At 39.1% G+C, this 24,708-nt stretch overlaps 1 protein-coding gene across 3 annotated transcripts in view; it reads left to right on the plus strand.

Moving 5' to 3' along the window:
* The window catches only part of LOC127482582 (uncharacterized), a 92,858-nt gene that overhangs the window by 48,096 nt on the left and 20,054 nt on the right, over positions 1 to 24,708 (plus strand). For all 3 annotated transcript variants that reach the window (XM_051844609.2, XM_051844611.2, XM_051844613.2), the window contains one exon: positions 10,657 to 10,759. In XM_051844609.2, coding sequence (XP_051700569.2) covers positions 10,671 to 10,759 — 89 coding nt within the window. In that variant the 5' untranslated portion in view covers positions 10,657 to 10,670. The remainder of the gene's footprint in view (positions 1 to 10,656; positions 10,760 to 24,708) is intronic.

Below are 24,708 nucleotides of genomic sequence, written 5' to 3' on the forward strand. Positions count from 1 at the left end.
CATGTGCTCATAATATGTTGACAAGTATTAATTATTAGAAGCCCTGAAGTCAGAGGCTCCACAGTGAACCAGTCAGTTGTGGTTGTAGACCATTCACAAAGATCCCAGTCTCCCAGAATGAGTTTGCTTATTTGTGAAAGAGGAGTTATAAATATCAACTGCATCGGGTGTTTATGAGGCTTGAAGATGGTAATGGTTTTAGGTATTATCACAGTGTCTATAATCCAGCAAGTTCTAAATAGGCTGTTGTTGCCATTATTTTTTAAGACTATAGAGACTGTGTACATTTGTATGCATGTCCTTTGTGTTAAATTGCTTTTTCTAGAATGTTTGATTAAGAATGTCATTTGTCCACAAATAACAACAATTTTGAGGGTGGATTCCATTTAGATTCAAAAAACCCTGCTAATTTTTGTTTTGTTTGTAAATATAGTGACTTTTCACAAAATCCTTTGCTTACCTTCAACAAAATCTTCTGAATTCTAATATACTGTATATTAATGGGACACTGTATAATTCTAGTTTAAATAATTTACAAGGACTGTAATTTTTTTTTGACAGGCAGAGTGGACAGTGAGAGAGAGACAGAGAGAAAGGTCTTCCTTTGCCATTAGTTCACCCTCCAATGGCCGCCGCGGCCGGCGCGCTGCGGCCAGTGCACTGTGCTGATCGGATGGCAGGAGCCAGGTGCTTCTGGTCTCCCATGGGGTGCAGGGCCCAAGGACTTGGGCCATCCTCCACTGCACTCCCTGGCCACAGCAGAGAGCTGGCCTGGAAGAGGGGCAACCGGGACAGAATCCGGCGCCCTGACCGGGACTAGAACCCTGTGTGCCGGGTGTCGCAAGGCAGAGGATTAGCTTAGTGAGCTGCGGCGCTGGCCTGTAATTTTAACTATTATACACACATTATACAACATCTATGTAAATTTTCTATGCTTTCTTTTTCTGTTCACATTTATTAATTTTAATTGGCAAACTATTTTGTATATTTATTGGGTATAAGTGATGTTTTGATCCACATATACATTATAGAAAAATTCAATCAAGCTAATTAACATATAAATCACCTCACCAATTACCTTTTCTGTTGAGAAAGTTAAAAATATATTCTTTTAGCAATTTTGAAATACACAATACATTATTATTAGCTGTAGTCACCATGTTGTGTAATAGATCACTAAAGTTTATTCCCCCACTCTAATGAAAACTTTGGACCCTTTGATCATTGTCTTCTATTTCTCTGTCCCTGCCCCTCTCTCCTAGCTCTTCCTATTCACCTCTGTATTCTGTATTTCTAAGGGATCAACTTATAAAAATTACACATATAGTGAGATCATGCGGCATTTGAATTACTGTACCTGGCTTATTTCATTTAGGATAATGCCCTCAAGTGGCAGAATTTCCTTTTTACTTTATTAAGCAAGTATAGTATTCTATACTGTATATATGCCACATTTTATTGAGCTATTCACCTGCTGATAGACACTTAGGTTGCTTCCATATCTTGGCCACAGTGGGTAATGCTGCAATGAACATGAGAGCACAGGTATCTCTGACATTGTGATTTTGATTCCTTTGGCTGTATACCCAGTTGTGGGATTGCCTGACCATATGGTAATTCTATTTTTAGATTTTTGAGGAACCTTCATACCACTTTCCAATATAGCTGTACTAGTTTATACTACAACCATTGATGTATGGGTTCCTTTTTCTCACATCCTCACCAACACTTATCATTCATCATTTTGATAAGCTTCTTAACAGGTGTGAAGTTTTTATTTGCATTTCCCTGATTATTAGATATGTTGAGCTTTTTGAAATATATTTTTTAGCCATTCATATCTCTTCTTTTGAGAATTGTCTGTTCAAGTCCTTTGCCAAATTTTTTAATTGGGTTATTTGTTTTCTTGCCATTGAACGTAGGCATATATGAACACATTGCTATCTGAGATACATCTAGGTAAGAAACTAGCACCTCAGTTTATAACATCAATTCAAGGAATTATAGCATTATAGATTTTTCATTTAAAATGGCAACTATCTGTTGGATTTCTTCTTCCCTTATTCCTTCCCTCTCTTTTCTCCTTTATTGTGACACAGTACGTGGTTACCTTTCAATTCACCAAAGTATACTATTGGACGAATTTCCAAATTTTGTTTACAACATTTCAAAATTTATATTTGAGGACCTGAAAAACCTGATAAAATTTCTTAATTTCTCTAATATTCAGTCCTCTAAGTCCCTCTGTGATTGCCAAACTCCCAGAAAGTATCTCAAGAGTTATGAAGTTTAAATATAGATTGCATAATTAGGCCAGGAATGAATTCTAGCTCATTTCTGTCAAACTTTATGGCTATGTCTGCTCTTCCTAGAGAAACCAGAAACAGAAAGCATTCTTCTCCATTATCACAAAGGTAGTAATAAGGATAGCCACTCAGGAGTACTCAGGGGGAAAATAAGGAGTAGGGATAAAGTTTGGGTGTTGCAACAAATGTTTAATAAATGCTTGGCCAGTGAATATCTCTACGGTGTGTGCTCCCTGGATCTATTTCCTGATTTGTGATTATGATTTTTTTCACAGACCATCAATCTTCTTAACCTTCTGGCTGAGAGTGCCAATACTCAGAGGTTTAAGCTTGGTTCTAAAGTAGCTTGCAGAGCATGCTCAGATGTCTTGGCACAGGGACCGACTTTGTACTCTAGGAAGCCTTCTGTCCATGGTGTCAAAGAGGTTTAAGAAATCAGATTTGTAAAAGAGAAAAGGAAGCTGCCAGTATTGGAGAGGGCTCGGGGTCACTTACAGTCAGCTGCCAGAGCCTGTATAGGGCATTCAGTAATAGCACTGTGAAGGGAGGAGGGACAGAAAGATCATCTAACTACATAGACTTGTGTCCATAAACAGCTGGCAGAACAGGCTCTTTTCTCTGCCCCGGGATTACAGAGACTTACGGTGAAGAAAAATGTCACTTCAGATCCCTCTACTATTAGCTGTTAAAGGATCCTTCAGAATGGATGCAATGTATAAATATGATAATGTTAGATAAATTATAATTCATAGTGCTTTATGAAAGGAAATTTTATGCACAGTGATTTATAATTTTCCTGAACTTTATATTTTGGATAATAAACACAACTATCAAGGAAATGTGTGATTCCATTAACCTAGTATAAATACATATATATATAGACACATATGTATATACACATGCACATATTGGAAAAGGTTATGAAAATGAGATAACTGAGATCAGGAAGGTAATTACAATGTACACCAGTGTTATATATTGAAATTATTGGGCAACTTGACCCTAAAGGATGCTAACTTTTGATGATTCCAGTCCCCAAAAGACAGATATCATATGTTTTCCCTGATCTGGGGTGCCTAATAGAGTATTTAAAATGTAATGGATAGGAGTGAAATTGACGTTTTGAGATTCTATGATTGTTTGCAGTCTTGTCTCTACTGTTGAGGGACAGTTTTCTTTTTCCTCATAGATTTGTTGAACTCTTCACTTAGTGTAGGGTTAATCTTATGAGTATAAAGTAAGTTGAAAGTAGATATTTGTAAAAATTAAGAGTGGGAATAGGACAGAGAGGAGGAAGAAGGGTGGGAGCATGGGCAGGAGGGAGGGTTGAGTGGGAAGAATCACTGTGTTCCTAAAACTGTATGTGTGAAATACATGAAATTTGTATACCTTAAATAAAATTAAGAAAAAAAGGTTAATGGTAGGAGAAAATATCTAGACATTTATAAGTAATATGAGAAATGTAAATGAACTTAAATTAATTCATTCATTTATTCAAAATATAGTTTTTGAGTTCCTATAACACTATAGGCATACATCTAGGTACATAGAGCCCTCACCTAAGAAAGTTTACAACTAGAGGAGAAAACATGCTGACATATGATAAAAGTGCAATGTGACTTCTGCTGTTGTAAAGACACACCTTTTTTTCAATGTAGGAGTTTCTATATCATTCTAGACTGGAGGAGGTAGCACCTGGATAAGTAAGTGAACAAATAAAAATAAGGAACCTCATCAGTGGGAAAAAATTGTAAAGGCATGAGACACGAGAAAGCATGTTGGGTATCATAGTTAGAATTTTTTTTTTATTTTTATAAGGAATAAAACCATTTCTAGTTAATGAGAAAAGTAACAAATTGAAAGAAAATTGTCTCCCCAAATCCTCAGGAAGCCTGAAGAACCAAGCACAGTATAGAGCTGAAACTAAGAGCGACTGGCTAGCTAGAGCCAAAGCTGATGGACCCTGGATGCCTCCAGTGCAGTCCTGCCATTACTGGCCTCATCCTGTTGCCGGTCACTATTACTTCCTGTTCAGAGACCATTGTCCCTTGACACTGGATTCCACCACTGACAGAGTCACAACAGATATAAATTTGGCATTATCCTTTCTTTGCTGATGTCATTCACTCCAGAAATAAAAAAACTATTCTAGGGCCAGATTGTGACATAGCTGGATAAGTCACTGACTGCAGTGTTGGCGTCCCATAAGGACACTGGTTCGAGTCCCTGCTGTCTGATTTCTCTCCAGCGCCCTCATAATGCGCCTGGGAGGACAGTGGAGAACTGTCCAAGTGCTTGGGCTCCTAAGCCCACATGGGAGACCCAGATGAATCTCCTGGTTCCTGGCTTTGGACTAGTCCAACTCTGGCTGTTGTGGCCATTTGGGGAGTGAGCCAGCAGATGGAAGACCTCTCTCTGTGTATCTCTCCTTCTCTGTCTGTAACTCTGCCTTTCAAATGAACAGAATAAATTAAAAGAGAGAGAGATAGAGACATAAAGCAAGAGAGAGAGAGAGAGAGAGAGAGAGAGAGAAATCCCTGCCCCCCTCCCCTTTTTTAAAGTCGCTCTCTCTGTAGCTCTGTCTCTATCATCTATAAGGATATATTCTTTTGGCTGAACTGAGGGTCTTCTGCTGCAGGGAGCTCAGAAAGGGAATAATAACCCCTTCCTCCTTATCTTTCAGAGTAAGAAGCAGAGCTCTACTTCCCATCAATCCTGGCATTCCTTCAAATAGGAAGGCTGTCTGGAATCTAATTATTAAGCAGTTGTTCCTCTGCTCTCTGTTTAGTGGTGCTGGGGCTGGGACTCTGCAACTACTTTTCTTCCTTGCCAGTTGGACCACTATCAGATTCTACTAATAGGAGACACCAGCAGAAGAATAGAGGTTGGAGAAGGAAAAAGGGACCTGTTTCTCCCTCTATTGCTACATGTTCCTGCCAGGAATCTAACTTTAAAGTGGGATGCAAACATCTCAACACTACCTAGCTAAATGACTTCTCCATTCCTGATTCCAGCTTCCTGCCAATGCAAACCCTTGGAAGTAATGATGATAGCTCAAGTAACTGAGTTCCTGCTACCCATTTGAGAGACCTGTATTGTTTCTAACTCCTGGCTTCAGGCATTTGAAGAGTGGACCAGCAGATGTAATCTCTTCCACTTTCTCCCTCCATTTAATTGTCTCTGAGATAAATAAAAATTATGTAAATAACTTTAAAATGAAAGAAAAAATATAGAAAAAATATGGTTAGGATTGAAATTGAGAGTTCATATGAATGCATTATGTTTAGTTAGAGGAGAAAGATGTGTGTGTGTGTGTGTGTGTGTGTGACTGTGTATATGTAGACAAAAAAAGGAAATTGTGCAAGAAATTTTGTATCTTGGAGGTATCAAATAGTCCAAGAAGTTTAAGCCTGTAGATTCATTTTCTCTGAAAATCACGGTGGTAGATGGATGGTTGGCAAAGTATGGGGCTTAGATGACTGTTGTGAAGAGCAAAAAAAGATACTAACGATAATAGAAGAGGATTTTCATAGACTTACTAGAGCATGATTAAATTCTTTTATGTGAGTGCCAAATTAGTATTTGGGAAAGAATAATGTCAACCAGTTGGAAGACATTTTTGGAGTTTCCTATAAAACTAAACCTACCATATAATCCAGCAGTTTGGGTCCTTGTAATAAACTTAAATGAATGGAAAACATGTCAACACAAAAACCTGCATGTGGAGGTTTACAGCAGTTTTACTATGACTGCCAAAACTTGGAAGTAACTGTGATGTCCCTTTAGTTAGTGAATAGATTAAAAAAAAAAAAAAGACTGTAGTACTGTGGGGAGCAACTCGGACTAGACTAAGTTACTGGAATTAAGACTTATTCTATGCATCTGTTCTCCCACAATATGGCGCTGAGAAGGGAGAAACAGCTTCTACGCAGCTGCCTCCAGTTCAACCAATAAACTGTAGGACCTACTCCTGATTGGAGGAGAGCAGCGTACTCGGCGTGTGGGTAGCAGAGTTGGGATTGGTGGAAGAGGACTATAAAGGAGGAGAGAGACAACATGCACCAGGAACATCTAAGAGGAACATCTGAGGGAACACCTGTGCAGCCCCCGAGAGAGCCGGCCGGCAGTGTGCCGCTCCCCCGCGGAAGTGGGGAAAAGTGGCAGGGGGAACTGCCCTTCCACGGAGGTGGAAGGGACAGTAGCCAACCCGGGAAGAACCAGCAGCAAACCCGGGGATGGCCGAGCAGACGAAAGAACAACGCAGGGTCATGTGTCGTTCCTCCTTGAAGAGGGGGAGCGACATAGTACATGAAGACAATGCACTATTATTCACCACTAAAAGAAATGAGCTCAGAAGCTGTGAAAAGACACAGAGGAAGCCCTAATGCAGGCTACAAAGTGGAAGAATCCCATCTAAAGCAGTGGCGTACTAATTATTCCAACTTTATGATACTCTGCAAAAGGCAGAACTATAAAAAAGATCAGGGTTTATAGTGAATAAGTGGAGCACAGAGAATTTTTAGGGCAGTGAAACTGCTCTGTGTGACCCAACATGGATCACATGATACGGTGGTCACATGCTGTATATTTGTCAAAATCCATAGAGTGTGTAACACTGAGTGTGAACTGTAATGTGAACTATGGATTTTGGATGAAAATGATGTGGTAGTGTAGATTCATTGATCATAACAGATGTACCACTCTGTGCAAGAGGTTGATAGCAGGAGAGTTGTGCATGTGTGTTGGTAGAGGTACATGAGAAATCTATTTTCTGCTCAATTTTCCTGTGAAATTTAAACTTCTCTAAATAACGAAGTCTATGTTAAAAAAACTATCAATCAATTTTTCCCCCCCACAGGTAGAGTTATAGACAGTGAGAGAGAGAGAGAGAGAGAGAGAGAGAGAGAGAAAGGTCTTCCTTCCATTGGTTCACCCCCCAGATGGCCGCCATGGCTGGAGCTATGCTGATCCGAAGCTAGGAGCCAGGTGCTTCTTCCTGGTCTCCCATGAGGGTACAGGAGCCCAAGCACCTGGGCCATCCTCCACTGCCCTCCCGGACCACAGCACAGAGCTGGACTAGAAGAGGAGCAACTGGGACTAGAACCCAGTGTCCATATGGGATGCTCGCGCCGTAGGCGGAGGATTAACCAAGTGAGCCACAGTGCCGGCCCTATATCAATAAAAATCTTAAAATTTTGCTAAACTCTGTTCTTGAAGCAGAGACAAAGATAATGAAGGCTCCAGAAAAAGTGTAAATACCATTCTTCAATCTCAGACTGACACAGCATTCTCTGTGAAAGGAGTAAAACAGTTCATCTCAGGGATGACCATGGCCTTTGGGGAGACCTCTGTAGAAGGCCTTAGTCAAATGTGAAATAGTCAGGCCAAACAGGTCCTTTCTCTCAGCACATGAATTTAGAAATGTGAAAAATCAGTACTGAACACTGGAGCAGAAATTGATTTCCAGAACTTGATTGGCCACGCTGAGAGATGATGAGTCATGAGCAGTTTAATTAAGGTGTAAACAGACACACTGGGGAAGGAAAACGAAAGTGAGTAATGGTACATAGCCCCAGGGAGGGTAGAGTGGAAGTAAGTTAATGACAGAAACGTGGAGACCTTTGCTGAAGGCACAATTCACATGCATTTTTACCTTTCCATTCTGCTGGATAAGGCTGTCTGTTGTTCCTGTCTTGAATTTATTCAAATAAGGTCCTGTCAGACTTAATCCTAGTATCCTTAGAGTTATCCTCCATCACTTGAGCTGTCTAGATGGAGTCTCAATTCCACACATGCAAAAGAATCCAAATACCATGGTTGCTACAAAAAGTAGAGAACACATTGCAATACTGGAACAAATTCGAACCATTTTGTGAATTTATCATCTCTCCTGGTCAGAAAATGTATTTTGAGAGGAGTGTATATAATGATCAAACATTTTTGCCAAGACAGAATTACTTTAACTCTTTTCTACTTCATCTCCTCTTTCTTAAATATATGAATTCCAATAAGAATATAACTTAGTTGAAGAATAAAGCAAGAATTTGAGAAATCAGACCATTTTATGGTTGCTAAACTCACAAATCTTTATGATGACCTTAACATATATGTTTTATAGGTGGTTTAATTATTTCATTATAGCATGAATGAATCTTCTTAATGTTTATTTTTTTTATTTGCATCTACTTGAAAGAAAGGAAGTGCAAGAGTACAAGGCCAAGAGAGATTAATCTTCCATCTCCCGGTTCATTCTTCAAGTGCCCAAAACAGCTAACAGCCAGGGCTGAGTCAGACAGAGCTAGGTGCCAAAAACTCCATCGAGGTCTTCCACATGGATGACAGGGATCCAAACACTTGAGTCATCATCTGCTGCCTCCCAGGGTACAACAGGAACCTGGATATGAAGTGCAGTTGCCAGAACTTGAACCAGCACTCAATCAGTAACTCACTACCCTGGGGCAAACTTTCAATAAAACATAAGCCATGAGTTGTTTTTCTAGTAGTGATTCTTTGTGGTTGCCAAATTATCCACATGCTCTTATTGCTTGTGTTTTATCTCCTGAATGCAAGCAGTGTCTGTTTAGGGATCCAGCCTGACTTGACAACATTCAACTTGATTGTAACTACCATCTTGTTCTTTTGGTGATCCTGACTATCATCCCAAATCCTATGGGATAGGCAAAGTTCTTAAGATAACCTACCACTCCTATATGTTGACTGGAATGTTGTATAAATGTTAGGATTTCTCTAAAAATACAGGCACATTCTGGTTGGCCATGGGATAACTTTTTCTGCCTTAGGGTGTGTTGATCCTTCATCCTGTGGCCACCCAATAAATCCCTAATAAGTGGCACCTGGATTTAACTGCATCTTCCTTTGGTATCACAGCACTTTCTGCCTTGGGTGGCCAATTCTCATATACTGGGTTTTCCCCAAGCAGCCTAACACATAAATGGCAATCATTCTCTCTTGTATTGTGGTATATTTCTCTATCTTTATTTTTATGAATGTAGTTTCATTGATAAGAAATAGACTCATAGTGAGTTGAAAATTAAAACAGGCATGCATCTAAAATGTGTGCAGTACTTGTCCTAGGTCCTGGCTGCTCCAAAATGAATGGCATGGTTTCTCTTTTCAAAGAAATTACAGTCCAGTAGAAGAGAGCAAAGTGTAAAAAATTCAATATAATGTGACAACTATTATAATGTAGATGGATGCCAAGTGCTAAGCAGCACAGGGGGAAAAGGAGAAACATTGAGGTGTGAAAGACAAAGATGAGGAAAGGAGATACTTTAATTCACCACACTATTGCTGGGTTTTGCCTGGGGAATTCAAGTTGCAAGGTCTTGAAATGTAAGTAGGATTATCCCTGGGGAACCTGGGTGACATATTAATGGCTGCAAACTGAATTGAGTCTCATTCCAAGCAACAAAAATAGCTTCTTTAAAACCAGTGAAGGGGTGAAAATGTCTATATTCAGGAACCGTAAGAAGTTTGGTTTGTGTGTCCCTTACATTTTCTCACAAACAGCTACGTAACAAAACAGCCCAAATCCATTAGCTTATTAATAACGAATTTTTGCTTCTCCTGGGAATGCTGTATCTATCTTTTGATTTGGCTGCATTCTGTTGATTTAAGCTGGATTCACTTGGCTGGGAACTGGCTGGTTTTAAATGGCCCGGGCTGGGAAGACTTAACTCTGCTCTATGTCAACTTTCCTCTTCCACTAGGCTGGCCTGGGCTTGTTTTCATGGTAGATGCAAGGTTCTCATAGATAGCTAAAGCACACAAAGCCAGACTTGTAACAAGCACAGCACCGTGGTCTGTAAGGCAAAGCAAATCACTAGGCAAGGGCAGAAGCAGAGTGGGAACTAAAGCAGCAGATGCTATATAGGCACACTGCAATGTATGGAGGGACGGGGAATTAGGGTCATTTCGGCTAACTCCATGTTACTATGTAGGGATGAAAGGAGCATGTGGCAGAGTGGTGCAATATGAGTCTGGGAAGTTATATAGGACCCAAGGCTTTGCTAATGGAGATGAGAAACATGGACTGAAAGAAAGGCTTGAAAGAATGAAAAGCAGAGCAGTGGAAGAATCAGTTTCTCACTTTAGGAAAATAACTTTGGCAGCCACAGAGAGGATGGGTTGGAGGGATCCAACCTTTTCCTTGTAAACAAATATCTGATATGGAACTCTGCATAGTTATCTATTTATTTATATCCCACTTCATTCCAAAAAAGACATGATGCCACAACTCTTCCATAGTTACTATCAAAAATATATGAATTTATGCCCTGTCTACTTTTAAAAAGAATCTGAAGCAGCTCTATTTGAATTCTGTCCAAAGGCCATCTTGGAAGTATGTCGGTGTCTGACTTAACAGAGCTACCAGCAAATGAAGTACCAGAGCTTCTAGCCAAAGAATATTCCTGGAGGCGAAATAAACAGAGGTGAATTTGGCTGTTTGAAAACACATGTAAGCTCTTTATTTAGAACTCTGATTCCATGGTGGCTGAAGAGAAAGAAAGGTATGGCAAGCAGGGTGAGTTCAAAACGAATATCTACCATTCCAATCATCTTAGAAAACGCTGCAACAACTTCTGCTTAGCAAACACAAAAATAGGCTGGTAAAACTGAGCGCCTGCCTGCAGCAAAAAGCTGATAACCAAGAAGGCCTTGTAGAGATTAAACAAGTAACTGGCAAAGCTGAGGTTGCTTTTCAGCCGGTTGTTAAAGTTGGAACACATTTGAAATGGTCTACTTCGCTTTCACTCTTACATCTGCATATGAAAGCAAAGTAGAAGTGAGCCTTAGCAACGCTTTCAGATTTTCATGGGAAATTCTTTCTTGGATCTATTTTTTTTAACCAAAACGAAAATTCATTTCTATAACTTCAACATTAGTCAATGTAGCAAATGCTATCGTTTCAGGGTTAAGAACCTTTCTGCTACCCTTACATTAACCTTACATACTGAACTGAAGATGCATTGTGTAGATGTTTCAGAGATTACATGTAAAATAAGCTTTTTGTTCTTGAGTTGCTCACTGATATGCACAGAAGAAGGCAAATAGCCACAGATCTCACTAAGTGCCCATACCTAATTATGAACAAAGCGCTGTGAAACCATAGCTGAGAGCAAAAGCCTCAGTTTTTCTATAATACTGCCTTTTGTCTCAGGTTTCATAATCATAGGAAAAAAGGTAACATAGGAACAAGTGTTCTCACTTGCAGTGTACTAATATGTCCAAAAGTTCATTTAATTGTGGACATCTGATACTCAGACAACAGGCAAATTCTGGCTGGTACTAAAACATAGACTTCTTTCATCTGAAGGGATACCAGAAAGCTTGTACCATGACATGGCATGTACATGTAGCTTAGATGTTGGTCTTTCATGTTTACAAAGATGATACCAACAGCTAGAGCAACATCAGCCCTCCACTTGCTGGTGCACCCCCGCCCCAAGGTAGATGCCAGTTATCCCCATTAAGTTACTCATAACAGCTCCCTCAAGAGTTCAAGTTTAAATGATAAATTGTATGATCATTATTCTAATAGTAGCAGCAAACCATCAAAAAAGCATAAGCTACGGGTTGTTTTTCCAGTAGTGATTCTTTGTGGGTGCCAAATTATCCACACTCTCTTACATAATGTCTGAGCGTCTTTGATCAGGGATGTGAACTTACATAGTGCCTGGCCCATGGTTAAGAGTGTTTGTGATACTGCAACCAGTTTTCTTAGAGCAGAGCTGAATACTCTGTGTAGAGATCATGACCATCGGGACCCATCAGTGCCCAGCACTATTCAAGAGGAAAGCTGGCTCCAGTGACAGCTTCATAGCTGCAACTTTGGCAAAGGGACAGAGATATACTCCCGTTAGTAAACTTTGCACCAGAATTCTAATTCACATGCCAACTGATTAACTTCAATAATGAATTTGTCATATTTACTGAAATATGCTGACTATACTTGTTATGCTTCCCAAATATTGCTGAAAATAAATGTTTCAAAGATAATTTTATAAAGTAATGAAACAAAACATTTTGTGCTTGTTTTTATGGGGAGTAGGGTATTTTGACCCCCTGTTCTTTTTTCCTGTCAAAAGTCATGCATTGATTTTTCATGAAGATTGATGATTCTTCAATTAACTATCCCTTGGATACTTTAAAAGCTATGGGTCACTCAATCATTCTTTGGCTAGTAAGTTTTTATGGTTTGAATTTCTATAATGACTGCCATTTGGAATGGGTTTGAGTTCTAGTATGACATGAACAACTAAAAAGAGAGATGAGGGCCTTAGACTCATACGAGTTACACAGAGCCCAGATTTGCCAGCCTACAGCTGTATGACTGGAGTAAGCATTTACCTTTTTAAACCTATTACATTATTTGTTAAATGAGGATATCAGGGTATAACTCATTATGTTGCTGTGAGAATCCTTACATATAGTAGGTGTTCAATAGATTTCTTTCTCTTTGCATGATACTAGAGAAAATATAACTTACAAGCTTTGAAATGCTCATGCTTATAAAACTCCATGCAATAAAAAATTCTTTGACTATAATACCTTAGTTCACAAAAATATCCTAGAGGAATGTCACCAATGGTTCTCCTGTATTCAGGTTTTGGAGACACTTGCTAATTCCAACAAAAGTGTGTATCTGAATGAAATTTTAAAAACTGGTAGGCTGCTTTACAATTGTGCACATACAATATTGGATTTCACATTTGTTGATTAGCTTTAACATTGTATTTTTAAATTAGCTGGAATTACTTTTTAAAAATTAAATCATACAAAACAGCAGGCTACCCCTGTGAGAGAATCATGGCCCATAAAATATAATCGAAACTGGCACCTTGTTCCGGAATATATTGCAGCATGTGAGGAAGATTTGGAAGGGTGAACTTGGAAAGCATATCCAAAAGGGGAAATTCTTCAGAGGACATATATCTATTATAAGGTTCTCATGATATAAGTCAAATGTTTTTTTTTAAAGTGTCACTTGGGGGAACAAGTATCTCTCGTGTTGTGAGAAAACATCCTCCATAGTAAGCCCAGTGGAAAGATATTTGATGAGGACTGGAAAGGAGACAAGTATGCATGGAAGTGTTAGAGGTGGAAGAGGCACACACAAGAAGCAGGGTGCTGTTTGACATGGGGTAGAAAAGCAGGTGCTGCATGTCAAAGGGAGACTTTGAAGAGGGAAACATAGAGTGACACCCATTCAAAAGGCGAACTGTGTCCTAAAAATATCTTCTAGTTATTTGTACAAATGTCATCATTCCAGGGAATCACATGGCCACTCTTTGTGAAATGATGTTCCCATATTTCTTCAATTCCTGTTTCCTTTTTCTTTTTCTTTTTTTTTTTTTTTTTTTTTTTTTTTTTTTTTTTTTTTTGACAGGCAGAGTGGACAGTGAGAGAGAGAGACAGAGAGAAAGGTCTTCCTTTGCCGTTGGTTCACCCTCCAATGGCCGCCGCTGCAGCCGGCGCACCGCGCTGATCCGATGGCAGGAGCCAGGATCCAGGTGCTTCTCCTGGTCTCCCATGGGGTGCAGGGCCCAAGCACTTGGGCCATTCTCCACTGCACTCCCTGGCCATAGCAGAGAGCTGGCCTGGAAGAGGGGCAACCGGGACAGAATCCGGCGCCCTGACCGGGACTAGAACCCGGTGTGCCGGCGCCGCAAGGTGGAGGATTAGCCTAGTGAGCCACGGCGCCGGCTCAATCCTGTTTCCTTTTTCTATGAAGCATTAATCACATATTAGTATGCCTTATCATTTACTTTTCAGTTCTGTTTGTGGCCTATCTCTCCTCACTGGAATGTAAGTTCCAAGAGGGCAAATATGTCCATTTTTCCTTTTGTTCACTTTTGTATCCCTGGCATATGAACATAAGGACGTTGTAAGTGGATAAATGAAAGAATATCTGTCTTAGGACGGAAAAAGTGATTTCTTCCAGGAAAAGGGAATAACGCATGTTAATTTGGTTCAAGAAAATTTACTGAGATTTGTGCTCACGGATGGATATTTTCTAAAACTGAAAAGCCTTATTTTAATATATTCCTAGAAAAAGCTTTCTTAGAGGGAATCTTTTGGTAAGCTGCTTTGGGGACAATTAGTAATTTTGTTTTTCTTTCACAGTGTAAATATTACTGATATAGCAGATCTTTCTCTACTTGATACAAAAATATGTCCCAGACATGAAAGAACCAAAAACTTGTATGATTTTAATCTTCAAGAGGGAATCCTATGAGAGGTCACAAATACTGGGAACAAGGTCAGATGGAGAAAGAGATACACACAAACACATGGTATGGAATGCCCCATGCTTTTGGCAAAGGTAGTTCCCATCTTTGTTACCACATCCTCCCCTCCGCAACAATATAAAGGACATAGTTATGAACACTGGTAAAATATTTATAAATTTTTTATGCCGAGCACAGGCATTCAGTTAAGGGCAGAGGCATACAAAACTAAGAGTTAGGTAGGAATGTTACATTCAGAGTGTAACATTCAGAATTATGTGGGAATGTAACATTCAGAAAAACACATCAAATAACATTAGCTATTGTGAATGACTTAGGTCAAAAGTAGTAGTAATCAACCATGTTTGTTTGTGATTTATACTAATCTAGGTATTTTTGAAAGGTTCTAACTACCTCTTAGAGATGATGGTGAAATTTCAAAGTAATAAAAGGCAATCAGCTTCTATTTTATGGCAATGGGGGCATGATCTCTAAATTGTAAAGGGTAGAACAAATGAAAGGATTATAAGAGAATACAATGAACAGGTGTATGCTAACAAACTAAATAACCTAGTTGTGATGGGCAAATTTCTAAAAGGCCACAAACTACCAAAACTAATTGAAAAGAAAAGAAAGTCAGCATAGTTTTTTATTTATCTACTTTTAAAGATTTATTTATGTATTTGAAAGGTAGAGTAACAGAGAGGAAGAGGCAGAGAGAAATCTTCCATCCACTGGTTCACTCCCCAAATGGTTGCAATAGCCAAAGCTGAGCCGATCCAAAGCCTGGAGTCTGGAGCTTCTTCCAGATCTCTCGTGTGGGTGCAGGGTCCCAAGTACTTTGGCCATCTATTGCTTTCCCAGTCCATAGCAGAGAGCCGGTTCGGGAGTGGAGCAGTTGGGCCATGAACCAGTGCCCATACGGGATGCCGGCACTGCAGCCATATGTCTTAATATGCTCGAGGTATGTGCCTGTATGCATTTAAGTTTTCTTCATTCAATGAACAGTTATTCAGGTTTTTAAAATATGTGGAAAGCAGAACTGATGGAATTTTATTGAAATTTTTAAATATAATTGTGGCTATTTTTATATTAGCCTTAGAAAAGTCAACAAATGGTAAGTTTTTAAAGATTAGCTTCAATATAGAATCTAAAACCATATTAATAAGTTTTTTTGCACTGTTACATTAAAATCCATGTTTTCTTGCACTTGGATTATTTACCCATATATCATTTTGTAATTTTCTTTGGTTATTTGGGAAATATTGATTCCCTGAGTTCCTAGTAAACTGAGTCCAATAATATAAAAATTATAAGCTGTAACTAAGTAGAATTTTTCTTAGAATGAATGGTTGTTTCAACATTTGAAAATCAATCAACATAACACACTATATTAATATACTAAAGGGTGAAAATAACATGATTATCTTAATTGATGCAGAAAATCATATATTAAAATCCACCACCCATTCATGTTAATAGCTTTCAACAAACTAGAAATAGAAAGAAACATTCCCCATCTTATTGAAGGCCTCTACAAAAACCCATAGCTAACTCACACTAATGGTAAAAGACTGAAGCTTTTCACCAAAATCAGGAACAGGGTAAGGATGTCCACTCTCGTCACTTCTATTCAACATTGTATTAATGATTAAGCTAGTACATGAGGCAAGTAAAGGAAAAAAAAGCATCCAAGTTGGAGAGAAAAAAGTAAAACTATTTCTATTTTAGATTACACATACCTTATGTATATGTCATATTTTAGATGACATATACCTTATGTATAGAAAATTAAAATTCTAGGGAAAACACAAAATAATAACTATTGGTGCTAACAACCTTGTTAAAGTCACAGGATACATGATGATTACATAAAAAGTTAACTATGTTTCTAAGCAATATCAATGAACAATCTGAAAGGAAATAAAATCACAATTCCATTTATAATAGCATCACTAAAATAAAATACAAATAAAGTCAATAAAAGTAGCTTAAGACTTCTATTTTGAAATTTCAATATATTGCTGAAGGAAACTAAAGAATGCCTAAATAAATAGATAGGCATCCCATGTTCATGGACTGAAAGACTCAATATTGGAGCCAGTGCTGTAGTGTGATGGGTTAAACTGCTGCCTGCAATGCTGGCATCCCATATGAGGGCCAATTTGAGTCCCACCTGCTCCACTTACAATCCAGCTCCCTGGTAATGTGCCTGGGAAAACAGCAGAATATGGGTCCCTGCACCCCTCTGAGAGACCTGGAAGAAGCTCCTGGTTCCTGGTTTTGGCCTGGCCCAGAGCCTGCTGTTGTGCCATTTGCAGAGTGAAACAGCAGATAATGTAAAATCTCTCTGCCTCCACCTTCCCTCCTGTAACTCTTCCTTTCAAATAAATAAAATAATCCTTTAAAAAAAGACTCAATATTAAGATGGCAATACACCCCAAATCAGTTCTACATAGTCAATGAAGTTCCTATCAAAATTTCAGAAGTCTTGTTTCATAAACAGACAAGAAAATTCTAAAATTCATATGGAAATGCAATAATAACCTGAACAGTCTTGAAAAAGAAGAACAAGATAAAAGACTCATGCTCATCAATGTCAAGCTTACTATACAGCTATAATGCTCAAAAAATGTGAACCGAAAAAGGACAGAAAATTAGAGCATTGAACATAATTGAAAGTTTAGAAATAAATCTTGCATTTATGATCAACTGATTTTCAACAAGGATGTCAAAAATATTCAATGGGGAAAGAATAGTCTTGTCAACCAATGGTGCTCAGGTAATTGGATATCCCTCTGCAAAAGTATTAAGTCGGCCCACTGTCTCACATCTTAAAAATTAGCTACAAATGTACCAACACATAAATTTAAGAGCAAAAGCTATAAAATTCATAGAATAAAATATAAGCATAAACTTTTATGACCTTGGATCAGGCCATAGTTTTCTTAGATATGACAACCAATCAAAAGCAAAAACAATGAAGATAAATAAATTAGATTATATAGTTAGATAATAAATTAGTTTTTTTTAAAACTTAAAAACTATTGTGGCTGGCGCCACAGCTCAGTAGGCTAATCCTCCTCCATGCAGCGCCGGCACACAGGGTTCTAGTCCTGGTCGGGGCACCGGATTCTGTCCCAGTTACCCCTCTTCCAGGCCAGCTCTCTGCTGTGGCCAGGGAGTACAGTGGAGGATGGCTCAAGTGCTTGGGCCCTGCACCCCATGGGAGACCAGGAGAAGCACCTGGCTCCTGCCTTCAGAAAGGTGCAGTGCGCCGGCTGCAGTGCGCCAGCCGCGGTGGCCATTGGAGGGTGAACCAATGGCAAAGGAAGACCTTTCTCTCTGTCTCTCTCACTGTCCACTCTGCCTGTCAAAAAAAAAAAAAAAAAACTATTGTGCCTTAAAAAAACACCATCAAGAAATTCAAAGGACAACTCACAGGATGAAAGAAATATTTTCAAATTATGTATCTAATAATGGATTAGTAGCTAGAATATTTTTTAAAAATCCCCTTGTAACTCAACAACAAAAAAATTGAAAAATCAGCAAATACTTTGAATAGGTATTTCTTCAAACAAGTTATAGAAATAGTAAACACATGAAAATGTTCAACAGTAATAATCATTATGGAAATGGACATCAAAATATGAAGACATCACTATATACTAAGATGACTGTAATTAAAAATTAGAGAAATAGTAACTGTTGCATAGGATGTTGAGAAATTGAACTCTCTTATTTTGCTATTAAGAAGGTAAAAGTGCAACTTATTTGAAAATAACTTCTTGGGGTGGGCATTTGACAGAGAAGTTAAGATATCTGCATCCCATATGGGAGTGCCTGATTTTGAATCCTGCTCCCAGTTCTAGCTTCCTGCTAATGTGAACCCTGGGAGGCATGAGGTGATGGCTCAAAGAATTGGGTTTGTGTCACACATATGGGAGACTTGGGTTGAGTTCCTAGCTTCTGCCTTTGGCCTGACCCAGCCTCTTCCATTGAAGGCATTCGGGGAGTGAAACAGCAGGTGGGATCTCTCTCTCTCTCTCTCTCTCTTTCTCTCTTTCTCTCTCTTTCTGTATCTCCTCTCCCTCTCTCTCCTTCTCTGGCTCTCTGCCTCCCAAGTAACAATAAAACAAGGGAAAAAAATCCCTCAAAAAAAGTTAAATATAGTTACCATATGACTACTGATTCAACTGGTAATAATCCATTTTAAAGAGGAAATATAGGCCGGCGCCGCGGCTCACTAGGCTAATCCTCCGCCTTGCGGCGCCGGCACACCGGGTTCTAGTCCCGGTCGGGGCGCCGGATTCTGTCCCGGTTGCCCCTCTTCCAGGCCAGCCCTCTGCTGTGGCCAGGGAGTGCAGTGGAGGATGGCCCAGGTGCTTGGGCCCTGCACCCCATGGGAGACCAGGAAAAGCACCTGGATCCTGGCTCCTGCCATCGGATCAGCGCGGTGCGCCGGCCGCAGCGCGCCGGCCGCGGCGGCCATTGGAGGGTGAACCAACGGCAAAGGAAGACCTTTCTCTCTGTCTCTCTCTCTCTCACTGTCCACTCTGCCTGTCAAAAAAAAAAAAAAAAAAAAAAAAAAAAAAAAAAAAAAAAAAAAAAGAGGAAATATATATTCACATAAAAACTTGTATGTAGATGTTTATATGACCATTTCCCATAATAGCCCCAAAGTGGAAGCAATCAAATGTTATGAATTGATGAATGAATAAATACGACATGATCCATCAATACAATGGAATATTTTTGGACCTAAAAGGAATTAAGTACTTATAAGTAATAAGATCTTGATGAATTTTCAAAATACTATAATAAGTGAAAGAATATAGTCACAGAAGACCATATAGTAAATGACTCCATTTACATAAAATGTCCAGAGTGGATGCATCTGTAGAAATAGAAAGTAGACTATGGATTGTTCAGGGTTGCATTTAGAAAGAAAATGTGAGTGACTGCCAATAGCTGTAGAATTTTTCTTCAGAACGATGAAAATGTTCTAAAATTAGATTCTAGTGATGTCTTCACAACTCTGTGAATATATCAAAAGCCACTAAATTTCACAATTTAGGAGGGCAAATTTTATTTTATTTATTTATTTATTTTTTTGACAGGCAGAGTGGACAGTGAGAGAGAGAGACAGAGAGAAAGGTCTTCCTCTGCCGTTGGTTCACCCTCCAATGGCCGCCGCTGCAGCCGGCGCACCGCGCTGATCCGATGGCAGGAGCCAGGAGCCAGGTGCTTTTCCTGGTCTCCCATGGGGTGCAGGGCCCAAGCACCTGGGCCATCCTCCACTGCACTCCCTGGCCACAGCAGAGAGCTGGCCTGGAAGAGGGGCAACCGGGACAGAATCCGGCGCCCCGACCGGGACTAGAACCCTGTGTGCCGGCGCCGCTAGGCGGAGGATTAGCCTAGTGAGCCGCGGCGCCGGCGGAGGGCAAATTTTATAATATATGAATCACATTCTAATAAATAGAGATATAGTGATTGTCAGGAGCCCATAACAAATGCTTAAAAATCAGTAATATTGGGCTGGTGCTGAGCGTAGTGGGTAAAGTCACTGCCTGCAATGCTGGCATCCCGTATGGGCATTGGTTGGAGTCCAGGCTGCTCCACTTCTGATCTAGCTCCATGCTGGTGACCTGAGAGGGGCAGTGGAAGATGGCCCAAGTGCTTGGGCCCCTGCTACATGCATGGGAGACCTGGAGGAAGCTTTTGGTTTCTGGCTTTATTGGCCCAGCTATGGCCATGGCAGCCATCTGGGAAGTGAAGCAAGGATGGATGATCTCTCTCTCTCTGTAACTCTGACTTTCAAATAAATGAATACATCTTAAAATATTTCAAGAAATATTATTTATTAATTAAATAATAAGTAATATTAATTATTTAAGAAATATATTAAGGAATATTTTATTAACTTCATTTTCTATCATTTTTTCATATGTGAACTAGACATAGACAATGCATCTTGGTTTAAACAAATAATTTATTTAAGTCATTGCTAATTTAGTTTTTGGTAATCCACAATATGTTGCTAATATACTAAAGTTGTGACCAAAGCTATTGGAAGTACAGAAATCAATGAGATATAATAGTTTATGAAACTACCCAATGAATTAAAAACTACTTTAGGGCCGGCACTGTGGCAGAATAAGCTAAGCCTGTACCTACAGTGCAGGCATCCCATATGGGTGCTGGTTTGTGTCCCAGCTGCTCCTCTTCCAATCCAGCTCTCTGCTTATGGCCTGGGAAATCAGTGGAAGCCGGCCTAAGTGCTTGGGCCCCTGTACCTGCATGGGAGACCTGGAGAAAGCTCCTGGCTCCTGGCTTTGTACTGGCCCAGCCCTGGCCTTTGCAGCCATCTGGGGAGTGAATCAGTGGATGGAAGACCTTTCTCTCTGTCTCTCCTTCTCTCTGTCTGTAATTCTACCTCTCAAATAAGTAAATAAATCTTTTAAGAAGCTTATTTTATAAATTAAGAAAAAGATTAGATAAATAACTGGCTTGACATTATTCTTTCATACATACGTACACTAGTAAGTGACAAAGCAAGACTATGAACCCAATTATATATGACCGGATGATGGACCATTATTTCATGCTTTTAACAGCAGCACACTTGTAGATAAGAACTGAGTGGCAGTGTAATTAGGGAGATTCACAAGGAGTTGAGCTGTATGCTGAGAATGTTACTTATGGACTGACCTCAATATTGAAAACATTCCCAGAGTTGTCACAGATTCTGCCTGTGACCAGATACTATTTGATAGTCTTCTCAACAGCATAAATGAAGACATAAAAGGCACATTTGTTGTTGACACAAAGCTGGAAGTCATGGTATGTTCAAAGAAAAGAATTAGGATTCAGAAAGATTTTACTAGACTGGAACTATGGCCTGAAATTAATACAGGGTTCAGGGGTAACTGGATTAGCAGGAATTCACATGAAGAAGACTTGGATATTTTAATTGACAGCAAGCTCAATATGATTCAAAGGTGTGAGCCAAAAAAGCTAAGTCACTCTTATCATGCATTAAAAGAAATATGGTGTCCAAGAAAAGGAATGTACTTGGACTTTGGGCACTGACATTGTTGGATAAATTCTAAATTATTTTGTTCAGCTTTAGGTAGCTATTATTGAGAAAAATTTTGGCAAAGTGGAGCATGTTTAGAGAAGCATGGCCAGGAAAATAAATCTGTGTTGTGAAGAACGAAGGATGTGTAGTTTGGAATAGGAAGACTTGGAGAACGCCAAGGGAGGTGGAAAAGGGAAGTAAAACTGCTATTTTCAAAGCTTTGAAGGAGAGCCTTAGGGCTCATGGTTCAATCTCATTCTGCAACTGTAACACCTATGAAACAGGCAGTCACATTTCTGATACATTCCAAATATTTGAGTTGTGGAAAATGAAATATTTTGCAACTTAATAAGCAATTGCTCATTGGAGCTATTCAAGAGGAATCTGGAAGATCACTGGTAAATAATTTAGAGGATATACCTGGAACTTCACTGAAGGTTGGTTCAATGACATTTAAGATTCATTTGAACTCAAATAACTAATAAAAATAATAGTAAATTGTTATGGAATCAACTAACATGAACTGAGACAGCCACTATAGTAAATATTCTGCATGCATTATTACATTTAGACTGAAAACTTAATGATCTGATGCTCTCACTTTATAAATGAGAAACTGACAGGCTGAGCAAGTTTCTCAAGAATATGTGGCTTTCAGGTGGTAGATCCAGCTTTCCAACTCAGCACAGCCTGATTTCAGAGCTTTGACTCTTAACTCTTCCAGTCGCTCTGTTTTTTAATGTTACAGTATGTTGATTATATTTGTGAGGTAATTTGACTTGAATTCTATCTGCTAGAGTGAACATATATGGGGGAGGGTGTTGTATTGTTAGACATCTGAATGATTCAAGGTCAGTAGGAACTCTTTTATCTTTGTGGAGAGTAAATACTGGGCCAAGGGAATTTTAGGATTGACACGTTCAGTGTTTAAAAAAGCAAACAGCTTAGCTCATATTTTCATTCTTGGATTATTTCAAATGAAGCAATGCCAGAGTACACAAAAGCAGATAGCTTGGTTTCAGATTTTCATTCCTGAATTGAGATTTCAATATGCATGCCATGCTAGTGGGTGCCTACCAAAGAACAGAACTAGCTACACAGATGAATTTTCTGCAATATGCATGGCGATTTTATTTGCCTATAAATAATAAATGCATGGCTAACAAGTGCTCTCTGCATATAGCAGAAAACATATGTTTAACATCAATTTGTAGGCCCTACCACAAAGTTTGTCTTTGGCAGCAGGGAAGAACAGTAGTGTTTTATTTCAATGAATTCTTATTTGTTGAGAATAAATTTGAGACAGTGAAACCAGAAATCAGTTTATTCATTCATTCAAGTAAAGAGATAAATGAGTAACAATAGATTTCAATAAATGGAAGAAAGGATATGTATATGAAGGTCTCTTAAAAATTAAGAGGAGAAAATTTACTTAGATGGAATGGTCAAAGACTGTCACTCAGAATTGGTAGCTTTTAAGCTGAAGCCTGATGACAGGAAAGAATCTGCACCCACAGAGCCTAGGGGAAAATACAGGATATGGAAGCTTAAAAGGCCCAAGGTTAAGAGTTTAGTGCATTCTAGTCACACACAGATGTGACAGATGGCAATGGTCCAGATGAGGTATATCTGTTGCTTCCATGAGGATGATAGCAGTGGAATGCAGGGAAGTGGATACACGGGAGGCATGTTTCAGAGGTTGTAACTACTCAAAGGATTCTATGGCTTATGGGATAACCTTTGTGTATCACACATGTGTACAGTTGCAGAATCACTATTCTAGTTCCACAAAATTTCAAGAACTCTTCAAGACAGTCTTTTATCAAAATCTGGAATAGAAGCAATTCCTTTTCCTTCATGTGAGAGAAGGTAACAACCTTCCTGACAACTCATTTGTTAGTAGCTCCCTTCCTCTCCTTCCCTCTTTCCTGGTATTCCTTTCTACTTGCCTGCATACCTTCCTCCATAAGTGTTTTTTACACAACTACCTGGAGTCAAACACTGGGCTAGATTTCAAACATAGAGTTATGAGCAAAACAGTCCTCATTTTTGCCTGAGATTTTATTTTAATTAGGAGCTGAGAACCCAGGACAGAATTTGATCAATTTTATATTTCCTTTTCCTTTTGTTTTAATCATTATGAGACAATTATTAAATACCAGAGTAAGCTAAACACTTTACATGTATGATTTTTTAATTTTTATTTTCTGTGAGAATTTTCCACTTGAATACTAAAATTTTACTATAAAGATAATATTCAATGGGTTGCTTGTTTCTTGAGTCTGTATTCCCTCCTTTTGAACACACAAGTGATTCACAATCATTTATAATGATTCCTGCAAACCCAGTGGACATATATGGAATCAGCCTTAGGGTTCAAATATATCCTGAGAACAAAAGGAACACACACCTCTCAGAATTCAAAAGGCAAATATTGCCTTTAGATTGGGATGATGGCTCTATGAGACTAGTCCATTTTTAAGAGATGAAGTACAATAACATCCTTTATAAGTTTTTTGTAAAAAATTTTTAGTGCTCAAAGTGTTCTTTTTTGTCTTTTAAATTCTCTACTTTGTGACCATTTAATTTTGTTAACACATAAAATTGTATATATTTAGGATGCAGAACTTGATGTATTTAAAAATATTATTCATTTGTTTATCTGAAAGGCAGAAAAAAGAGAGGGAGAGAGGGAGAAAGAGAGAGAGGAAGGAGGGAAGGAGGGAAGGAGGGAAGGAGGGAAGGAGGGAAGGAGGGAAGGAGGGAAGGAAGGAAGGAAGGAAGGAAGGAAGGAAGGAAGGAGATCTTCACCCATTGGTTCACTCCCAAAATGGCCACAACTGTGGGACTGAAACAGTCTGAGACCAGGAGCCTAGAATTCCATCCGTGTCTCCTACATGGGTGTCAGAGGTACTTGAACCATCCTCTGCTTCTTTCCCATGTGTATTAGCAGTGAGCTGCACCTGAAGTGGAGCACATAGAACCTGAACAGGGGCCCTTATGGGATGCCAGAATTGTGAGCAGTGGCTTAACCCTCTGCACATAAACATATCGGCACAACTTGATATTT

This window comes from Oryctolagus cuniculus, chromosome 6, assembly GCF_964237555.1.
Source record: "Oryctolagus cuniculus chromosome 6, mOryCun1.1, whole genome shotgun sequence".
Lineage (NCBI taxonomy): Eukaryota > Metazoa > Chordata > Mammalia > Lagomorpha > Leporidae > Oryctolagus > Oryctolagus cuniculus.